The sequence below is a fragment of the Gracilinanus agilis genome, chromosome 2 (assembly GCF_016433145.1).
Source record: "Gracilinanus agilis isolate LMUSP501 chromosome 2, AgileGrace, whole genome shotgun sequence".
Lineage (NCBI taxonomy): Eukaryota > Metazoa > Chordata > Mammalia > Didelphimorphia > Didelphidae > Gracilinanus > Gracilinanus agilis.
Window position 1 is genome coordinate 151,784,797 of NC_058131.1, and position 20,145 is coordinate 151,804,941.

General features: G+C 39.7%; 1 protein-coding gene across 1 annotated transcript in view; it reads right to left on the reverse strand.

The window, feature by feature from the left end:
• ACOXL (acyl-CoA oxidase like) overlaps nucleotides 1-20,145 on the reverse strand; it is a 511,038-nt gene that overhangs the window by 421,992 nt on the left and 68,901 nt on the right. The window contains exon 8 of the mRNA XM_044659510.1: nucleotides 749-783. Within this exon, the coding sequence (XP_044515445.1) occupies nucleotides 749-783 (35 nt within the window). The remainder of the gene's footprint in view (nucleotides 1-748; nucleotides 784-20,145) is intronic.

Below are 20,145 nucleotides of genomic sequence, written 5' to 3' on the forward strand. Positions count from 1 at the left end.
GAACATATACTACCAAGTCACTAGCTGGGGACAGAACTGGGGCTCAGAGGCAGAAATCATTTCTTTACATAATCACACTTTGGTTGTCCCAAAATCTTAGTGTCATGATGGCACTAAGCCTTGGATACTCTGTATAGGAAGAGGGCCCAGAAAAAAAAATGCATAAAACTGTGAATATTTTATCTTTACAAATATCCAAAAAAATTTTATTGGAAGGTTTTGGGAGGTAGGGTGAGGACTGAACCTGTGATTTCACTGGTCTAGGGAATACTCAGGGAGAATACTTCCTCCATCAATGTAGATGCACAACTATTCTGCAATTTATAGTTTTAGAGAGTTGCCTGGGGAAACAGAGATTGAATCACCTGCCCAGGATGATACAATCAGTATGTGTTGTAAGTAGTACTTGAATTCGGGCTTTCCTGACTCCAAGGACAATCTATCCACTATGTCATGTTACTTCTATTCACAGCTCTGAACAAAGAGAACAGGAGAACTGTCCACGGTCACACCAATCATAAGTAGCAGATAAACTGAGGGTTCAAATCCAGATCCTCCAATTCAAAATTCACTGCTCTTTCCACCACATCATAGGACGAAACCATTTAACAGTGCTTATAATTGCTTTGCTAACAGACTCATTTTGTCAAATAGCTACAATGATGCCAACAAAATATTTATATTGTTATCAAATGCAAACACAACAAATTGGCATGGCTACCTCTTAAAAGGAAAAGAAAAAGTTTACCTGTGGCTATAGCGAATGGCTATTGTCAGACCGAGCTGTAATTAAAGAGAGAGAGAGAAAAAAAAAAAGTTAAATGTTGTCAAGCATGGCTTAAATTTAAAATTAATGTTATATAGTTAATCATTTGGGGGGAAATGACTCCCAACAAAATGCACGAATCTCATCTCTTTCAAGATGGGACATTGTCCACATTGTTTCTTTTGTATGACCTCGATGTTCAAAGGAAAAGCTTCTAAAAAAACCCTAAAAGATGGATTGGTAGATTAAAGAACTCCTTTTTAAGGAAGAAGCTTCCAAAGTAGAACACATTTGACTTTGAAGCAAATAAGCAAAAAAAGGCAAAAGGCCGAATGACCGCATTGCTTAAATGTTTCCAAAGGTTCATTCCCAGACTGTTCCACATTACAAGTCACTGGCCCATTGAAGGAAGGGGTCATGATGATGTGAAGCTGATAGAGCATAAAAGTTTACAAATGCCTCTAGGCCTAGTTCTTTCCCCCTCCTCTTTCTGCACACAGCACTCCCCCCTTGAAGTGAAAGGGAGGCTGAGAAATAGCCCACATGGCACAGAGTGAAGTAGAGACCTGGCAATTATCTGATGGTTTTGATGAATGAAGACAGCCAACTCTGTACCAAGAAATGCACTCTGGGGTCATCCAGTCAGGCTGTCAATGTTGATCAAATTAACTGGGTAATTATCAAATCTTCACTTCCCTTTGGCTGGCCAGCCAGAGCATCCTAAGCATTTAGGTGCCAGAGACAAAGAGGAGTTGGGTGAGAAGTTGTCTTTGAGGCAATGAGAAGTTTAAAAAAAAAAAAAAAAGATCCAAGAATTTGAACATGTAAGATGTGCTCGTCCCTCAGTGAGATGCTCGCTTCTCTATTGTAAGTAACTTTATGGCATAGTTTGCAATTGTTCTCCATATGGCTGTGTGTTTGGGTGGGGTGGTATGTAAGTAGACTTAATTACTACATCATAAACAACTTATGAATGAGTTTTTCCATAGAAAGACTGTTAATTCCCCCCAACGCGACTCAAAACAAAATTAAACTACCTTGCTAAGAGTGCTGTAGAAGGGTTCTTTACATATCCAGGAAAGTTTGCCCCTTACCGCCTGTGAGATAGTGGGCAAGTTATTTAATATGGGATCAGAGATTTGGAGCTGGGAAAGCAGAACTAGAAGGAATCTTATTTTTTAGTCCAACCGCCTCATTTTATTTTCTGCTGTTGTTCAGTTGTTTCAGTTGTGCCCAATTCTTTGTGACCCCATTTGGAGTTTTCTTGGCAAAGATACTGGAGTGGTTTGCCATTCCTTCACCAGCTATTTTACAGATGGGGAAACTGAGGCAAACAGAGTTAAATGGCTTGCCTGAGGTCACAAAACTAGTATCTGAAGCCAGGTTTGTATTCAGGGACATGACTCCTCCTAATTCTAGGCCCAGAGCTTTATCCACTCTACTACTGAGCTGTTCTCATTTTATACGTAGGGAAATTAAGGCCCAGAGAAAACAAGTTACTTATTCTGAGTTGCAAGGCTAGTAAGTGTATGAGATGGAATCTGAACCTAGGTCTTCTTAATCCCAAGTCTAGCTCTCTATCTGCTATGCCATGCCATGCTGTCTTGAATTAAAGTCAGGGAAGCTGGAGTTCAAATCTCAGCTCTGCTACTTACTACTTCTGGACAAATGGGTCCAGTTTCTTTCTGGGCCTCATTTTCTTCATCTGAAAAATAAAGGGGTTGAACTAGATGGCCTCTAATATTCCTTCTAGGATTATAGTGATATGATGATCCTTATTTATAAAATGAAAGGATTAGAATAAATGATAAAATGCTTTCTCATTCTAAACAGTCTTAAAATTTAGATTCTGATCCATTCTTGGGGCATCATGCAGTAATGTTATTCCCTTGTTACCAAATAAATAGAAGGCTGGTCTTGGAGTTACGAAGTCCTAAGTTCAGTTCCTGTCTCTGAAATATATATTAGCTTCATTACCTGGAGAATCATTTAACTTCTCAGGCCTCAGGCAACTCTCTAAGAATGTACACTGCAGAACAATTGCCATCTACATCTCTGGAGTTTCTACCCAGGAAGTTCCTTATATCACTGAATTCTCAGGGCCAGATCCTATCCCCCAAATGGCTCTCTGAAGTTTTATAAACCTTTTGCATTTCTAAAGTTGCTCTTTCCCATGGTTTCTAGAATAGCTTTTCCAACAAAGAAGCTCAGTCATGTTGGAAGCCTGTGCATCCCTTGTCTATTTATTAGAGGCTAAAATCAATGGTCAATAGATAAACTTGATTAAAGCCAGACAATCACAGGCAATGCGACCCCACTTTTCAGGGCTTCCATTAAATAACTGAATACAGTCTCCACCCTAGAACTCGGGCTAGTGCTTGGATGAGTCAGTCAGTGTGCATTTAAGTGTCTACTCTGGGCCAAATGCTAGGCAGGAGTCACGAACACTCATCTTCCCAAGTTCAAATCCAGCCTCAGATGCTTACTAGTGATGCGACCTTGGGCAAATCACTGAACAGTCTCCTCATCTATAAAATGAACTGGAGAAGGAAATGACAAACCACTCCAGTATTTTTGCCAAGAAAATTCCAGATAAGGTCATGCAGAATCAGATACAATTGAAATCATGAGAATAGCATGAGCCAAGCACTGTGCTGGGTTGAAGGGAGGCTAAGAAACAGCCCATATGGCACAGAGTAAAGTAGAGACCTGGCAATTATCTGATTGGTTTGATAAATGGAGACAGTCAACTCAGTGCCAAAGAAGGTACTTTGGGATACAAAGAAAGGCAAAAACAGGACCCTGCCTTCCAAGTGCTCATATTATTATTATTATTTCTAAACCTTTACCTTCTGTCAGTGGCAGTTCTAAGATCGAAGAGCACCAAGTGCTAAGGCAATCAAGGTTTAAGTGACTTGCCCAAGGACACACACTCTAAAGTGTCTGAGACCAAATTTGAACCCAGGTCCTTCTATCTCCAGGCCTGACACTCTATCCACTGTACTATCTAACTGCCCCATGGTGCCCACATTCTAATGGCACAGATGACATATAAATAACTATATACGTACAAGATACATGTAAATAGGAGGTAATCTAAGAGGGCAGGCACAAGCAGTAGGAGGAGTGGGTACATTAAATCAAGTTCAGCAAACATATTATTGGTCATCTAGCTTCAAGAAAATCTCATTCAGAATTTCCTTTTATCTCAAAGAAAACAACTTATGATGATCTCATCCCTCCCAGTCATACACACTGTGCTGGAGATCTTCACCTCCTGCCTCCCAGACTCATTCTCTTCCCATTTGGAGATTATAGGACTCATAAAAGAGGTATTCACATAAGCTGTCTGATAGAGAATCTGACCAAGGTCTTCATCAATGCCAAAACTGGCATGACTGAGTAGTAGGGGCAGGGAGTGGGTATAACTTCCCTCTCACTCTTGCTTCAGCCCATGCTCTCTACAGTACACTTTGGCTCATTTACACAAAATTTTTCACACACACTCACATACCCCAGGTCTCTTAAGCATACTGCTTCACTCAGAAACATGGGCTTCTAATTGACAATATCTAATTTCATGGCAAATCTTGTCATTTCTATGACATCTTACATATTCTCCTGTCTCTCCACCCACACAATAATTCTACCTTTGTCATCTCATTTGCACTATTGAAATAACTTTCTCCTTGGTCTCCCTGTCTTACGGTCAATTCCCTGTTCTAATCTTTCCCAAATTTGATTGCCTTTGAATTTCCTAAAGTGAGGGTCTGGCCATGCTATAATCCCTCCTCCCATACTCAGTAGACTCTAGTGGCTCCCTAGAATCCCCAGGATCAACTATAAACGAAGTCCTCTGCACTACGTTTAACATCCTTCCTACCTTTCCAATCGTTTTACATTTTCTTCCCCTCTGCCCACTCCATGACCCATCTGCATGGGCTTATTTTTTATTTCTCTACAACGACACTCCATCTCCAGGTTCTGCTCCTTTGCAATGGTAGTCTCCATTCCATGCCTGGGATGCTCAGTACCCTTCCTCCACTTCTTCATTTTCTTGACATCCTTCAAGAGTCAACTCAACTCTTACCTTCTGCAGGAGGTCTTTCTCAGGCCCCCTCCTTCCCTTCTGAGGTTACGATCTACCTGCTCTATATATGACATAGGACAGCTGGGTGGTGCCATAGTGTCCAGAGTACCAGACCTGGAGTCAGAAAGACCTGAGTTCAAATTTAGCATCAGACATTTACTGGCTATGTGGTGCTGGGCTTAATACTTAACTTTAATTTATTAATTATTAATACTTAATATTTAACATTTAACCCTCGTGGCCTCAGTTTTCTCATCTATAAATTGAACAGGAGAAGAGAATGGCAAACTACTTTGGTTTCTTTGCCAAGAAAAGCCCAAATAAAGTCACAAAGGGTCAGACAAGGCTGAAATAAGTGAACAGCAACAACAATATATCTCATATATACCTTGTTGGTCAGTCAATAAACATTTATTAAGAACCTTCTATGGGCCAGGCACTGTGTTAAGGCAAGGGATACAAAAAGAGGCAAGAGAAAGTCCCTATCATCAAAGAACTCACATTCTAATGGGAAATTTAGTTATTTCCATGCTATCTCTCTCATTAGAATGTCCTAGGATTATGTCAAAGGATCATAGTTTGCCTTCCTTTTTGTTTCTCCAATGTTTGGCATTGTGTCAGGCATATAATAAGTGCTTAAATAGTTATTGTCAACTCACTAATTGACTGGTCTCCCTGCCTCCAATCTCTCTCTCTCCTATTAAACCATTTCCTTTACTGAAGCCAGATTGATATCCCTAAAGGAGAGGTTCCACTATAGTATTCTCCTGCTCAAGGTGCTTCAGTAGCTCCCTATTTCCACTAGAATAAAATAAAAGTAATCTAGAACATATCTATCTTTCTAGACTTAGTTCATATTACTCTTTGACCAAGCGTCATAAATATACACACCCTATATTCTGGGGATAGAAGGTAAAAGACCTACTTGCTTTTCTTCATTAATGACAATCTATCTCCCACCTATGTGCCTTTGAGTAGATTGTATCTCATGCCTCGCATGCCCCTTCTCCTTATCTATAACTTGGAAATCCCTAACTCCCTTTCCAAGTTCCATTCCAGTGTCTCCTCCAGCATTGATCTACCTTCCCTCCCAACAAGTAAATAATATTCTCTCCCCACCTCCAATATTATTACTTAAACATGTAGTTATATATATATGAAAAAGTGTTCTCCCCACCCTTATTATACATGTAGCTATATATGTGTAATATATACACATACATATAATATATAAAATAGATTCTCTATGGCTAAAAATATACAAAGAATATACTATATATACTTATACATGTAGCTATATATAAATATATAGTATATATAGCATATTATCTTTGTATCTCTTTTCTTCCTGTTGTATATTGTCTGCATCTATTTTTTATTTATTGTATATTTTGGTTTATATGTTTGTCGCCTCTCTCTTCCCTCACAGAGAAATATAATCTCTTTGGGTCAGGACTAGTTTGTTTTTTTATCAATGTATCACCAGCGACCAGCCCAATGCCCAGCACACTGAAGGTGCTCAGTACATGCTTGCTGAATTGAACTGACTCACTCTGCTGAATCCCAGTGTTAAATTTCTTATCAGTGGTTCACACAATAAATTCTACATACCCTGAGGTTAGTTTTTCCCACAACACCCAACACAAACATGAAGACTTCTTTTTAATTTTATACCTTCCTTTTTCAAATTTTGAGTTCCAAGTTTTCTCTCCCTCTGCTTTCAGCCCTTTCCCTACTCACTGAGAAGGCAAGCAACGTGATACCCATTATCCACTGGAAGTCATGTAAATGTTCTAATACTTTTTTTTAACCTTTACCTTCTGTCTTAAAATGAATACTAAGAGTCAGTTCCAAAGCAGAAAAGGTTAAGTTCTAGATCAGTGATGACAAACCTCTTAGAGACCAAGTACCCAAACTGTGACCCTCATGCTGCATGTGAGCCCCATCTTACCCCAGACAGGGGAGAGAGGAAGCATTCCCATTGGGCTGCTGGGCAGAGGGCTGGGTGATGGGAGAAATGTCCTCAGGTGCACATAGAGAGGGGGAGGGTAGCATCCCCGTCTGGCACAAGTGCCACAGGTTTGCCAACACGGGTCTAAGCAGTTGGGATTAAGTGACTGATTTACAGAGGATCACATAGCTAGGAAGTATCTGAGGGCAGATTTGAACCTAGGTCCTCCCTACTGCTGGCATGGCTCATCCTGACACCTCTTAAACAGACTTATACAATCCCAGACAGCTGCACCTTAGCACAGCTATTCCATCATCCCATCTGTAGATCTTTCCCCTCTAACAGTCAATTCTAAGGCCCTCATGAAAGGTACAAGATTGCTCTTTACATTTCTGTGAGTCCTAAATGAATGCCAAGATCAGATCCTGTAGAAATCCCTGCTTCACCAAAGACAAAGACATTTGTAAAACATGTCGAGTCACTGAAAGCATATCTCCCACTGGTTCCATTAGTCATTGATTAAAAGATTTAAATTTTATAAACAGAATCAACTGCCTGATAAGGACACACTGAAGAGCTGAACCAGTCCTCATAGCCCTGTCTGCAAATCTGGAGCCTTTTTAGATAAACTTGAGATTATTTTGTATTTGACTTTCACAATGATGTTCTCCAGTGGCATCTCTTGACTGATGTAAATTTGGCATTTATGAGTCAAAGTGAGAGGTAGTGTAGCAGAATAGATAGAGGGCTGCCTCAGTCAGAGTTCCTAATTTCAAATCCTGCTTCCAACACAAATGGGCACTCTGGAAGTGTGACTCAAGAAAATACTTACTCTCTTAGTGTCCTAGGCAGCTCTGGAAGACTGAATTGCAGAGCTAGTTCTGAAAAGGACTTTCCTTATGCCAATGAAATCACAAGTCTAGTCTCCTTTCTCCCCTCCCTCTCAAAATGATTATAGGCGAAGATCTTGCCTACAATATGACTACCTGCCTGCATGTCACAGATGTTAAACAAAGATGCAATTCCAAATATTATTATCAATACTGAACATAATTCTATGGACAATACTGCCAGAGAATTATAGCAACTAGAGCTTCAGAAAAAAGGAAATGGAGTTCTCTACATTATATGCAGGTACTTTCAATTATAAAAGCATCTGCTCAGATTGTGGAGTTTAACACCAATATTGGGCTTACCAATGCCAAATCAAAACAAGTCCAAAAGCATCTAGAAGGTGACTTCAGACATTCTATGAATATAAAGAGTAGCATCTTCACAGGGAAACCTCCACTGGTAATTTTAAGGGTAGGATACAAATGTTCTTACAAAGGAATTCGTTCACACTGCTAAGAATCAGTGTTCAAAGCATATGTACTATTAGAACTTTCTGACTACAGGAAATTGATAACAGATTTTCAAGGACACTCTCCAAGGCACTGGCAGAGTTTATAAGGCAGAGCCAAAGTCATCTGGATCCAGCAATTGGCCCAATTCACTTCAAAAATAAAACTATCATTGTTCTAAAACAGGAGTTTGTAAACTGGGGTTCATAAACTTGTATTTTCTTAAAATATTTTGATAACTGTATTTCAACATAATGGCAATCTATAAATAATCTTATGTATTTTATTTTATGCACTTAACATTATTCTGAGAAGGGATCCATAGGCTTTACAGACTGCCAAAGGGATCCACGACATAAAAAAGATTAAGAATGCCTACAAAGAAAAGCTTGATCAACTAATGTATCCTTGGGCTAGTTAAAGAAACCTGAGAGATGGGCTAAATTCAGACCATACTAGAGTCTAATGATAAGGTGAGACTTTATATGGGCTATAAAAATCCCTTTATTAAGACATTCACAAAAGGACCTCTCAGATCATTTAAATGCAATATGCCCATTATGTGCCAGGTACCGTGCTAGAGATACAAAAATAAAAATGAAGAATAGTTCCCTGCCATCATCTTCAAGGAGCTTACCTTCTATTAGAGGAATATGGTTAGCAAAATGCAAAATAATCTGGGAAAGAAGAAAACAACAAGAACTTAAACAAGGAGGTGGAGAGACTTCAAGGAGGAAGCAGCCCCTGAGCCGAGCCTTGAATAAAGTAAGAATACTGAGAGACAAAGATGAGGAGAGAGTAGAATCTGGGCATTTGTGTAAAGAAACAGAGAATCCAAAGAACAATTACTTCTCTTGTTTGCCTAGAACACAGAGAACGTGAAAGGGGGTCATTTGAAACCAATGGGGAAAAGTAAACTAGAATTATATTGTTCAGGGTTTTAAATGCCAACCCAAGGAATTTGTGTTATAATCTAGAGGCAATGGGAATAAATAATCTCTCAGAGGGTCATCCTTAGTCAAGTACCCTCCATTCAGATTTTCTGTGGCCCACTGAATTTGCCAATGTTTCTTAGAGACCCTACTTTCAATAACAACAACAACAACAATAATAATAATAATAATATCAACAACAATAACTGATTTATATAGTTTTAAGTTGTCAAAAAACTTCACATGTTATCTCATTTGGTCTTCAAAACCAACCCAAGATTTGGTACTCTTATTATCCCCATTTTACTGTTAAGGAAATTGAGGCAAATAGAGGTCAAACGATTTACACAGGATCACACAATATGAACTTGGGTCTTCCTAACTCCAGGCCCAGAACTCTATTTGCTGTGCCATCACATGCTTTTATGGAAAATCTTCTAGGGTAGGACAATGTAGTCAAATTTAATTCCCTTGAATTCTTTGGTGCTTATTGCCCTTTGAACTCCTTCAGCTGCAACCTAATTGAGTTCCCATGGCCATCGCTGACAGTCAGTCATGTTGAAATCCTGCTCACCCCTTTCCTGTTTACTCAAATTAAATTGACATTCTCTTCCAGAATCATTAGAACATCCAATTATCATTTTATTAAGAAACACCATTTCTGTGGGGAAAAAAGTCGACTTGAGTTGTAATCTCAGATTATCAGCTCCTGTGGTCACAGAAAGGAATTCCTAGAAATTGGGCCCCTCCAAGTCAAATGGTTCTTAAATCAGGACCTGCATCATTCAAAGCATTTTAAAATCACATGAAAATATCCTGCTGACATTTTATTAATCACCATTTGTGTCTGATAGCCTAACAATGACCAGCAGACAGAGTTTTCCAGTGCTGAGATTAAGAGACATAAGAAAGGGGCAGTTTTAGACAGGGTAAGGCCGCCATAGGGTTCCTCATATTACAATAGCTTCTTGTAAGTTTTATGAAACTCATGAATGACTCTCTGTATGAGACAATGAACATTATAATGGATAGATGGCCAGTCTTGGAGTCTGGAAGACCTGAGTTCAAGCCATGCTTCTAATACAGACCAGTTGTATGACCAAAGGCAAGTCATTAATTCTAAGTGTCCCAGGCAAGCCTTTACACCATGGATTCTTAACCTTTTTGATGTCATGAACTCCTTTGGCAGTGTGCTGAAGTCTATGGACTCCTTCTTGGAGTAGTATTTTTAAATGCATAAAATATATAGGCTTACAAAGGAAATCACTTATATTGTTAAGATGTAGTTGTTTGGGGTTTTTTTCCCCATCCACGTTCTTAGACCCTCTGAAATCTATCCATAGAGTGGGACTGCCGCTTAAGAAAGCCTCATCTAATACCATCAGATATAGATCAATGACTAAATCACACTGGGAGTTTCCTACATTGATAAAAATCGAACGATTGCAATAAAAATCTTCAAAGGGAATCTCTCCATGACACATTAACATATGACTTCAGAATGTACAGCCACCATTAACACTGCAGTAAAATAAAGGGCTTTCTCCTGAAGAAGAAGGTCTGATGCTACAAAAGGAGCCATCGAAACATAGTCACAGAATGTAAAATCGATTGATTTCCCTTATACTCATGAAGCGAGCCATCTACTCACCTGCAGAGATAAACCCAGACTGGGAGTGCTTGAGTTTATAATGTCTTTCAGACTAAACCAAACGTAAGAAGAAAATGCCCCAAAGCCATTAAAAACTTAAACCCAGGAGAGATAGAACTGGAGATGGCTTTATGAAAGAAATAAAGCAGACGCCAGCGCCAGCAGCTGAGTAAGCCACAGGCATAAGCAATTTGAAAGTTCTGTGCCCTGTCTAACTTTCCATGTCCTGGTGTTAATAAGTTCTGGATCACTGTTAGGCTAATTACAAGGTAATTTTACCAACTGAATATTATGATAAGCTTTTAGTACTGTTTAATTGGTGGTTTTTCCACAGTTGAAAGATCAGCTCTTCCTGGGAGGAAAAAAAAAGAAGCTAGCAAAAGAAGGAGGAAAAAAAGGAAAAAAAAAAAAGGAAAAAATGTCAACTGGGCAGCTGCACTTGTTAAACAGGATAGGGAAGGAGTTCTTAAAGGTGGACTTACGTAACGTTTTCTTTAGGTTTTGGCTTGTTCTGGAATCTAATAGATTTGACCACCATGGACTGAAAAAGGACCCCCTCCTTCCCCCCACACCTCCAAAAAACAACAGTTTGATAAGAAAGTGGGAAGGAAGAAACACACCACCATGACCCGTGTCTATTGCCCCAAGGCCACAATAATTACCTTTCTAAAGCTGGCATCTATTAAAACAGCCTCCTTAAGGGATTGCTATTTAACCCCTTCTAGTCCAACATAGTAATCAGGATGGCTGCCATGGCCCCAGGGTTGCCAGAGACCAGTTTATGAACCAGAGGCAGTGACCAAGGGAGGTTTGAACATTTCAGCTGCTAACTCCTTTAATGTGGCTCTTTTTATAGCTGGCACATTTGCAGGCAGACCAAACAGCCCTGGTGGAAACGTGGCTTAAATTACCCTTCACAATGCACTGGATCTAATGAGCCTACTCCCCTAGCTCATGTAATAAGTAGGTGTCAGAGCTCTACACTGCAGTCTTTGTGATCCTTACAGGACAGTTATCTCAGAACCCTGTAGTGTAGACAGAGACTGGCCCTTTGGTACAGACAGACTGGCCCACTGAGAAACAGCCCTGGTTTAACAGATGAAGGCTTCAGAAGAAGACATTTTTAAACTATTCCTCTCCAAAACGCCCAAAAGATCACAGAGAAAGGGAGGAAGGGGGGGGGGCTCCACTTAGAGGCAAGTAAGTACCAGACAGAAACAAGTACGGTAGTATAAAAAGTCCAATTTTATAACTGTGGAGTCCAAATGGCCTTCTTAACCTCAGAGATCTAGGACTGTTCAACCCATTCAAGCAGAGTGAATTGGTGCTTTTCTCCTCCTCCTCCTCCCCCACCTCTTTTGTGTCCCTTGCCTGCATAAAGTTTTTTATTTTTAAGTGCTCTCAATAAATTTAAATGCATCTCTCTCTGTCTGTCTCTCTGTCTCTCTCTCTTTCTCTCTCCCCTTTTTACTATTCCTTCTCTCTTACTCTCTCTTCTTCTCTCTCTCTCTCTTTTTCCTTCTGTTTCTCTCTTTTTTTCCCTCTCTCTCCCCTCCTCTCTCTTTTATTCCTTCTCTCTTTCTCCCTCTCTGTCTCTCTCTCTTACTCTCTCTCCCATTCTCTCTGTCTCTCTTTTTCCTTCTCTCTCTTCCTTTCTCTCTCTTTCCCTCCTCTTTTTCATCTCTCTTTCATTCTTTGTACCCCAACTCTCTTTTATTTCTGTATCCTCCTCCTCCTCTCTCTCCGTCTCTCTCCCTCCTTTCCTCTCTGACCTCTCCTTTCTTAATTCTCTCTCCTCTCTTCTATGTCTCTTCTCCTCTCTTAGTCTCTCTCTCTGCCTATCTCTGTGTGTATCTGTCTCTCTCCCATACGCAAACACACACATACACATACACACATACACATTCAGAAAAGCACACAGAACTCTTCATACAAAGAGTGGGCCCCAGACAAAGAACAAGAAAACCACCCTGACAATCGGCTCCCTTGTTGTCGGGCTCAGCAGGGACCCTGAGGATAGAGAGGGAGGCTGGGTCAGGGAGTCGCCTCTGACCTCTCAGGGCCTGGGGTGAGCCTTAGTGCCTCGGGGGTCACTAAGAGCTTTGTGCCTCCACTCTCTGAGCCCGGGCCATCCTGAGGAGGCCCTGTCTCCCCATCTCCCTTTGCACAGCTGTGGGCCCCCAATGCTCCTCAACAAACACCACATTCAGGGTCCTTCTTTTCATTTGCATAATTTGTTAATGACTAAATTAAATCACTTCTAAATAGTGAGGGGAGATTTAACTTTTGCCTCCCTCCACACACACACACACACACACACACACACACACACACACACACACCCAGCTATGAAAACTTCTCTCTTACTGCCTGCCTTAAAATACGACTTCTACATACAGCTGATTCCACCAGCTGTTTCATATCAAGTCTGAACGGTTTCTCTATGACACAGAAAGCTTAGACAACAGGCAGACCTTTCTGCATTAAAGGGTAATCTGAGAATAATCTGCCATAAAACATCCAGAAGTGCACCAGCTGTAGTTGGATACTTCCTATAAATCACAACACAGACTTCATGGATCTTAAAAATAATGGCTCTTTTTTTAAAAAAATTCAAATTTCAATTAAAGAAGGGGCCCACTCCTCGATCTCTAAGTCAGCAGGGTAATTTCATGACACATTAATAAACAGCTACTTAGTCTGTGTTTAAGGGTGCTCTCTAGGACTAGTGGCTTCCCAGCTATGACTAGATAAAAGAGAGGGGTGTCCTCAAACACACTCAAGGTGGGTCCCACCTTTCTAGGTGGGCACATTCGCTTTTGGAAAGCCCGAGAAAGACAAAAGGAGTGTGGGAAAGGAGAGACGACATATTCTCGAAGATATCAGCCATCCTGACAACGTTGGTGCCTAGAAATTACAATGAATTTTAATAATAGCCTGAGCAGATACCATGAAACCCCCGAGTGGCTTTGCTTCTTCTTCATCCTCTATTCCTTGTACTCTAATAACTATGTTATTTATTCATTAGGATCCTAGATCTGGAATAGGAAGGACCTTCTGAGGCCACCTAATCCAACCCCCTCTATTTTAAAGGTCAACTCACCAATAAATATTTATTACGTGTCTACAATACAAAGCACTCAGGCTACCAAGAAAGGTTTCAAAGACAATCCCTGCCCACAAGAAGCTCACAGACTAATGGCAGACAACATGGTAACAGCTAATACAAATAAGCTACAAACAGGATAAACTGGAGATAATCAACAAAGGGAAGGCACTGGCATTAAGAAGGGTTCCAGAACTGAGGCCAAGGGAGATTAAGTAACAAATTTGAGGTCACACAAGAGATATAGATGTTCAGAAAAGGGATTTCCACCCAGGTCATCTGACTGAAGAGCCAGTGCCCTTGAACAGTAAAACAATATGGCACCATGTTCAAATGGCACTTCATTATTATTTTTTGAAACCCTGACCTTCCGCGCCTTAGAATCAATGCTATGTATTGATTCTAAGGTGGAAGAGTAGTAAGGGCTAGGCAATGGGGGTTAAATGACTTGCCCAGGGTCGCACTCAAAAGGCACTTTAAAGGTAACTTTTCTCCAGGTCTGCTTTTTCTCTCATTTATTTCCAGTGTCCAAGGTTCTGGTTCTGCATCAGATACCTTCAAAATTTAATCATCTATGATCATATTTATTCTCTCAGAATTTTTCTAGATGACTACTTTCTAATCTAATGAACTACTTTCTCACAAAGTACAATGGGTAACAGTAACTAGAGTTCTCACATTGTCATTGCTACAGTACAATTAGATGCTCTAACATCTGAGAGGAGCACATGATAGATATTTCCAGGGACTATCAGCCTAGGAGAGAGAAAGAGGCCTTTTTGGATACCCTCAGGATGGGCAGCAAGGTGGTATAGTAGATAGAGTACCAGCACTGGAATCAGGAAGACTCATCTTCCTGAGTTCAAATCTAGCTCCAGATACTTACTGGCTATGTGACCCTGGGCAAGGCACTTACCCCTGTTTGCCTCAGTTTCTCATCTGTAAAATAAGCTGGAGAAGAAAATGGCAAACAACTCCAGTATCTGCCAAGAAAACCCCAAATGAGGTCACAAAGAATCAGACCTGATTGAAATGATTGAACAGCGACAGATGACAACAAGATGGATCACGGCTTACATAAAGCCATCTAATCTGCCTGCTAGAGGCTAGATGACCTGCTGCAACCAACTAACCATTATTAGAACATCCTTCTTCAATCCCTTCTGAAAGGGTCAAGAAAAGCCATTTGGTAATTCTTTGGACTCCTCAGGAGAAGCCTTCTATCACTGAGCATCTCCCCTCCCCGCTACAATTTTAATAAGCTAGTTATACAATAAAACAATAACAAACTTCCTCAATAATTCAGTGTTTGTTTTTGCAGGTTTTTTTCCCTTCTTTACAAAGGGAACAATATAATGAGGGAGTCTTGCTTTAAGTGAAGAAAACGGGTGGAGGAAGTGTTTATAAAGCCACACTTGATTCTTAGGTTATTTCCCAATTTCTGTCAGCGAGTTGAAAGTGAGAGGGAGTTACAGTAAGACCTCATTAATTCCAACCCTGCTCATTTGGAATGTGTGATAACTGGAAGAGAGGTTGGGTTGACGGTTGCCTTTTCACTATCTATGAATAAAAAGGGGTTGCTAAGCAAATTAACAGCGTAAATAGGATGGAGTGAATAAATTGTTTTTCAAGTCCTTTAGAAACACATATTTACTCCCCCAAAAATTGATCTGCTAATTACATATCATACTACACAGCATGGCATATAAAGTTTACAGTCAGAAAGACTGGGTTCAAATGCTGCCTTTGACATTTCCTGGTCTTGTGATCTCTAGGTAAGTCAACATACTTCTCTGAGCCCCAGTTCCCTGGTCTGTTTAAAAAAAAAAAAAAAAGGACAATAATATCTCTGGTAGCTATGTTATAGGGTTATTAGGAGGGTCAAAATGGCATAATATGTGTAAAGTTCTAAGAAAAGTAGCCCAGTCCCTAGCATGTAGTAGCACTTAGTAAATGGTTTATTGACTGATCGAAAATGTCAGTGTACTCCGTAAATGCCAATTGTGGTGAATGTTATTATCATCTCCTCACTGGTGCCAATCCCCTAAAGATCTCGATAAGGCAACAATTTATGAGCTTAAGAATTATCCAGTATTCAAGAGAAACAAAATGGTTCGATTTCTTACGTGATGCTTTATAACTTGGAATTTTTAGCAAATGAAATGAATTTTTACTTCAATTAGTTAAGTGAATAATATTTTACCACTTCAAGTTTGGGATCTTACTTCAAGCATCATTTCAATGTCAATGTAAAATTTTATCGAATTGGGTTTTTTTAGATTTTGGACAGAAATATAAACTTGGAAGTTAATTGGTCACTTTGGGTCTAACCACTTTGTCTTATGACATTGAATAGTTAGCTTTAATGACAAGCTGATACATTTATTAACAGGAAGCATTTTTTAAAATCAATATACCAAGAGACATGAAGATATAAACAAGGTCTTCAAATAAGGAACTCTTAATTAACAAATCTTTGCTACATCCAAAGAACATTACTCCAGCTTCAGATATTACTTAATAGAAAACAGTGCTTTTTCAAGAAAAAGGGAAAGTACTCTTAAAGTACTTAGTTATATAACCTAAAAAACCTTGTCAACCACAAAAATATTTTAAAGAGAAAGTTCAAAGGTGAGTTCAGGGGCTATTAAATAGTAAACTGGGCAGAATGGGATATATAATATGGCTCAAGGGACATGCCCTCACCAATAAAGCAACTCTCACACCTTAGTCTTCCATAGGTCATTAAAAAAATAAAATCCACTTAAAAAAGAAAACTTAATTTAACAGAATCACTAAGTTATAAAGGGTCTCAATAGCCATTTAGCCCAATCTGTAGTCCCAAATGAATCCCATCTATAGTATAATTGACAAGGAGTCATCCAGTCTTTTCTTGAAGACCTTCAGTGAAGCAGAGCCCACAATACTTGCTGAGACATTCCATTCCACTTTGGGACATCTTTAATTATTAGGAAGTTGTTGTTGTTTCTCTGACACCAAGCTTAAATGTTCCAAACAAGTCTACTTCATCTTTCTCACATTGGTTTTTCAAATAATTGCAAATAGCTATCATGATATTGCCTATCATCCTTCCTCTCTCCAGCTCTTCTCTTCTTTTCCCCAGGTTAACCATCCCCAGTCGCTTCAACCAATCTTCATACATCATCAATCTGAGGTCCTTCCTCATTCTTATTGCCTTCTTTCTGGCCACTGTCCAAATTACTAATGTCTTTCCTAAAAGTGTAGTAATCAACAAAACCTGAAATGACCTCAACTTATCAAAATGAACTACTTGAAAGACACTGTTGCTAGGACATTAGGAATACAAAAAGTAAAAATTGACATCATCCCTGTCCTCAGAGAGTTTACAGCCTAATAGGCTAAGATATGAACACAAATAACTACGACAAATAACACAACTCCATGCACTCTTCCCTCCACCCAAAGCACTACTTCAGCAAACATGTATTTTCCTATCTCTTTTCTTTATCTATGCCACTGCCTATGTAGCAATGCTCTCCTTCCTTCCCCCATGTCTCTGTCAACTGAAATCTTACCAAGATTTGCCACTTACCAAAAACTAGATCAAATGCTACTTCCCCATTCCTCCATTAGTTATTCCCTCTACCCTGAGATGAATGGCTGCCCTAGATATTATCCTTCTTTTCTCAAAATTCTCAGAGCCCTTTGTTCATATCCCTAACCCTATTTTCAAGTGAGATAATATTTGTAAAGCACTTAGCATAGTGCCTGAAACATAGAAGACATTTAAAAAATACTTACCCCCTCCCTAGATTTTATATCTAGTTATTTGTACATAAGGAACTTTCCTCACCCTGTTTGGCTGCAAACTCCTTGAGAACAGAACCTGCCTCTCCTTGTATCTTCCTTAGCACCTCTCAAGAGACTGACACAAAGGAGATGCTTATTTATTGATGATTTAATTGTCCCAAAGTCTAATCACTTTTCCTGATCCCACAGTTCCTAGTGTTCACTCCTTCACAGAATGACTTTGTAAATATTTTGTATTTTCTAATCTGTGTATATTTTTCATCTTGGGCCCTTGAAGAATATAAACTATTGGAGGGAAAGAACAGTGTCATTCTTTATCCTTATATCTGCAGTATTTTGCACATTTCCATCCCCATGACTGGAATATATCCCCTACAGAGTATAAGGAATATATGAAAAATCAACTTTCCATATAAAAGAATGGGCAACAGGAAAAAAATGATTAAAATGTGTCCTATTCACCAGCTGGAGAGCTTCAAATGATTACCTTCTATATGGTGAAAATTAAGGACAAAGCCTTAACAACATGAAGAAACAGAGGCCAAACAGGAAAAACAATGTGGAATTTATTTCTTCACCATAAATAACCCTCCGCATAAATTCTCTCAAAGGTTCCGTTTCATGATTCTGAATGTTTGGGGTTAATGTTTTAGTGCCACGAACGTGAGATAAGTGCAGGCTTTGATGGGACAGAAGTGAACGTGTGTCTAAAATGATGGATGTGCTAGAGGGCCAAGGTGCAGTCAGAGACAGGAGCGCACATGCATTGCAGAAACATGGGCAAATCGAAGTTTTTTATGTTTTCTTTTTTTCCCATAAATTGGAATTTGCCTAAATACCGATTACTAGGTTTATAGCCTTGACATAAAGCTAGTTCTATTCATGCTTAATCCTTAGGAAAACTAGAAATAAAGAACAGTCATGAAATAGTACCTGCTCCCTGGACTCACGGACACAACTATCATTGTCCTTCTACTAGATGAGTCATCACATAACCACTAAGCAGGTGACAAAGAAAATCTCTGATTTTCTTAATAGTTCCAAAAAAGGTCTTCCCAATTCCCTACCTCCTTGGAGAGAGAAGAGAGAATTCATTTTTCTTAGGATTAAGCAAACAACCCTACATGGTTATTTGGAGATTAACGCAGACCTCGGTTGTGCAGTGATGTGTATCTCTAAAGGCTAATTGCGTCCATCACCCAGCAAAGGCCAGGAAGAAACAAATACACAACTAAAGTGTTTGTTATGTAGGTTACAGAATGTTACTGTTGGGTGTCGGAGAGGGAAGCAGTGGGTTTCGGAAAGTCTTTCTGGTTGCCTTTGTTGACTTTAGTGAGCTAAGACGAAAGCTGTCAGGGAGCTCTTGCATTTACAATACAGCCACAGGATGACAAAGAACACATTATATTCCTAAGGTAGCCTGGATGATGTGTTCCACAGAGCCGCCGGGGTGGGGGCAAAGTCCCTCCGACAATCTCAGAAGTGATTCTAGGACAATCTGTACATCACCATGCCTAATTGCAGTTATAAAAAGCTGAAAAACAAAATAAAAACAGAAACGTGCTTTACATGTTTGCGGCAATCAATCTGATGTGTTTATAACATCAAAACTGGATGACTTGCTTCCCTGAAACTACATGATGGTGACTCACCTCACCGGCCAGCCGGGGTCAAAGCTCTAAATGCTGCCGCCCCTCTCTCAGAAGACGTTGCCCATTTAATAGAAACACATAAATACAAATGCTTTGAAAAACTCAAAATAGCATGAAAAAGCCTGGAAACACAGTCAGCAAACCTTCCTTGACTGACCACTAAAAATAACAGTAACCAAGATTTACAAAACACTTTAAAATGGGCAAAATGCTTTCTGCTCATTAGATGATTTCAATGGTTTTCTAATTGCTTTCTGGCTTCAAGTCACTCTCCTACACCCACAACTGTCAAAGTGATTTTCCTAAAGCTCAGGTCTGACCCTGTCACTCATCTAACTCAATCAACTCCAATGGTTCCTTTTTGCCTCTGGGTTAAAATATAAACTCCTGTTTGGCTTTTAAAGTCCTTCATAACCTGGCCTCAGCTCACCTTTCCAGTTTCATTATAGCTTAGTCTCTTTGTACTTTGTAATCCAGCAATATTGGCCTTTGTATTGATCTTCAAGCAGAGCAACGCATTCTCTACTCTTCTTGCCTTTATATACAATGCTTGTGGCCCACGTTTGGAATACTCTACTTCCTCCCCTCCACCTTAAGTTTCACCTCCTAGAAAATGATTTTGCCAATCCTTCCCAACTAGAGAGCCAAGTGGTACAGTAGAGAGAGAACTAGAGCTAGAGTCAGAGTCAAGACCCGAGATGAAATCTAGCCTGACACTTACTAGCTGTGTGACCCTGGGCTAGTCATTTAACTTCTGTTTGCCTCAGTTTCCCCATCTGGAAAATGGGGATAATAATAGCAGCTACTCTCTGTGTCTCTCTTTCTTTCTCAGACTTCTCTCCCCCAACAAATACCTTCTTGT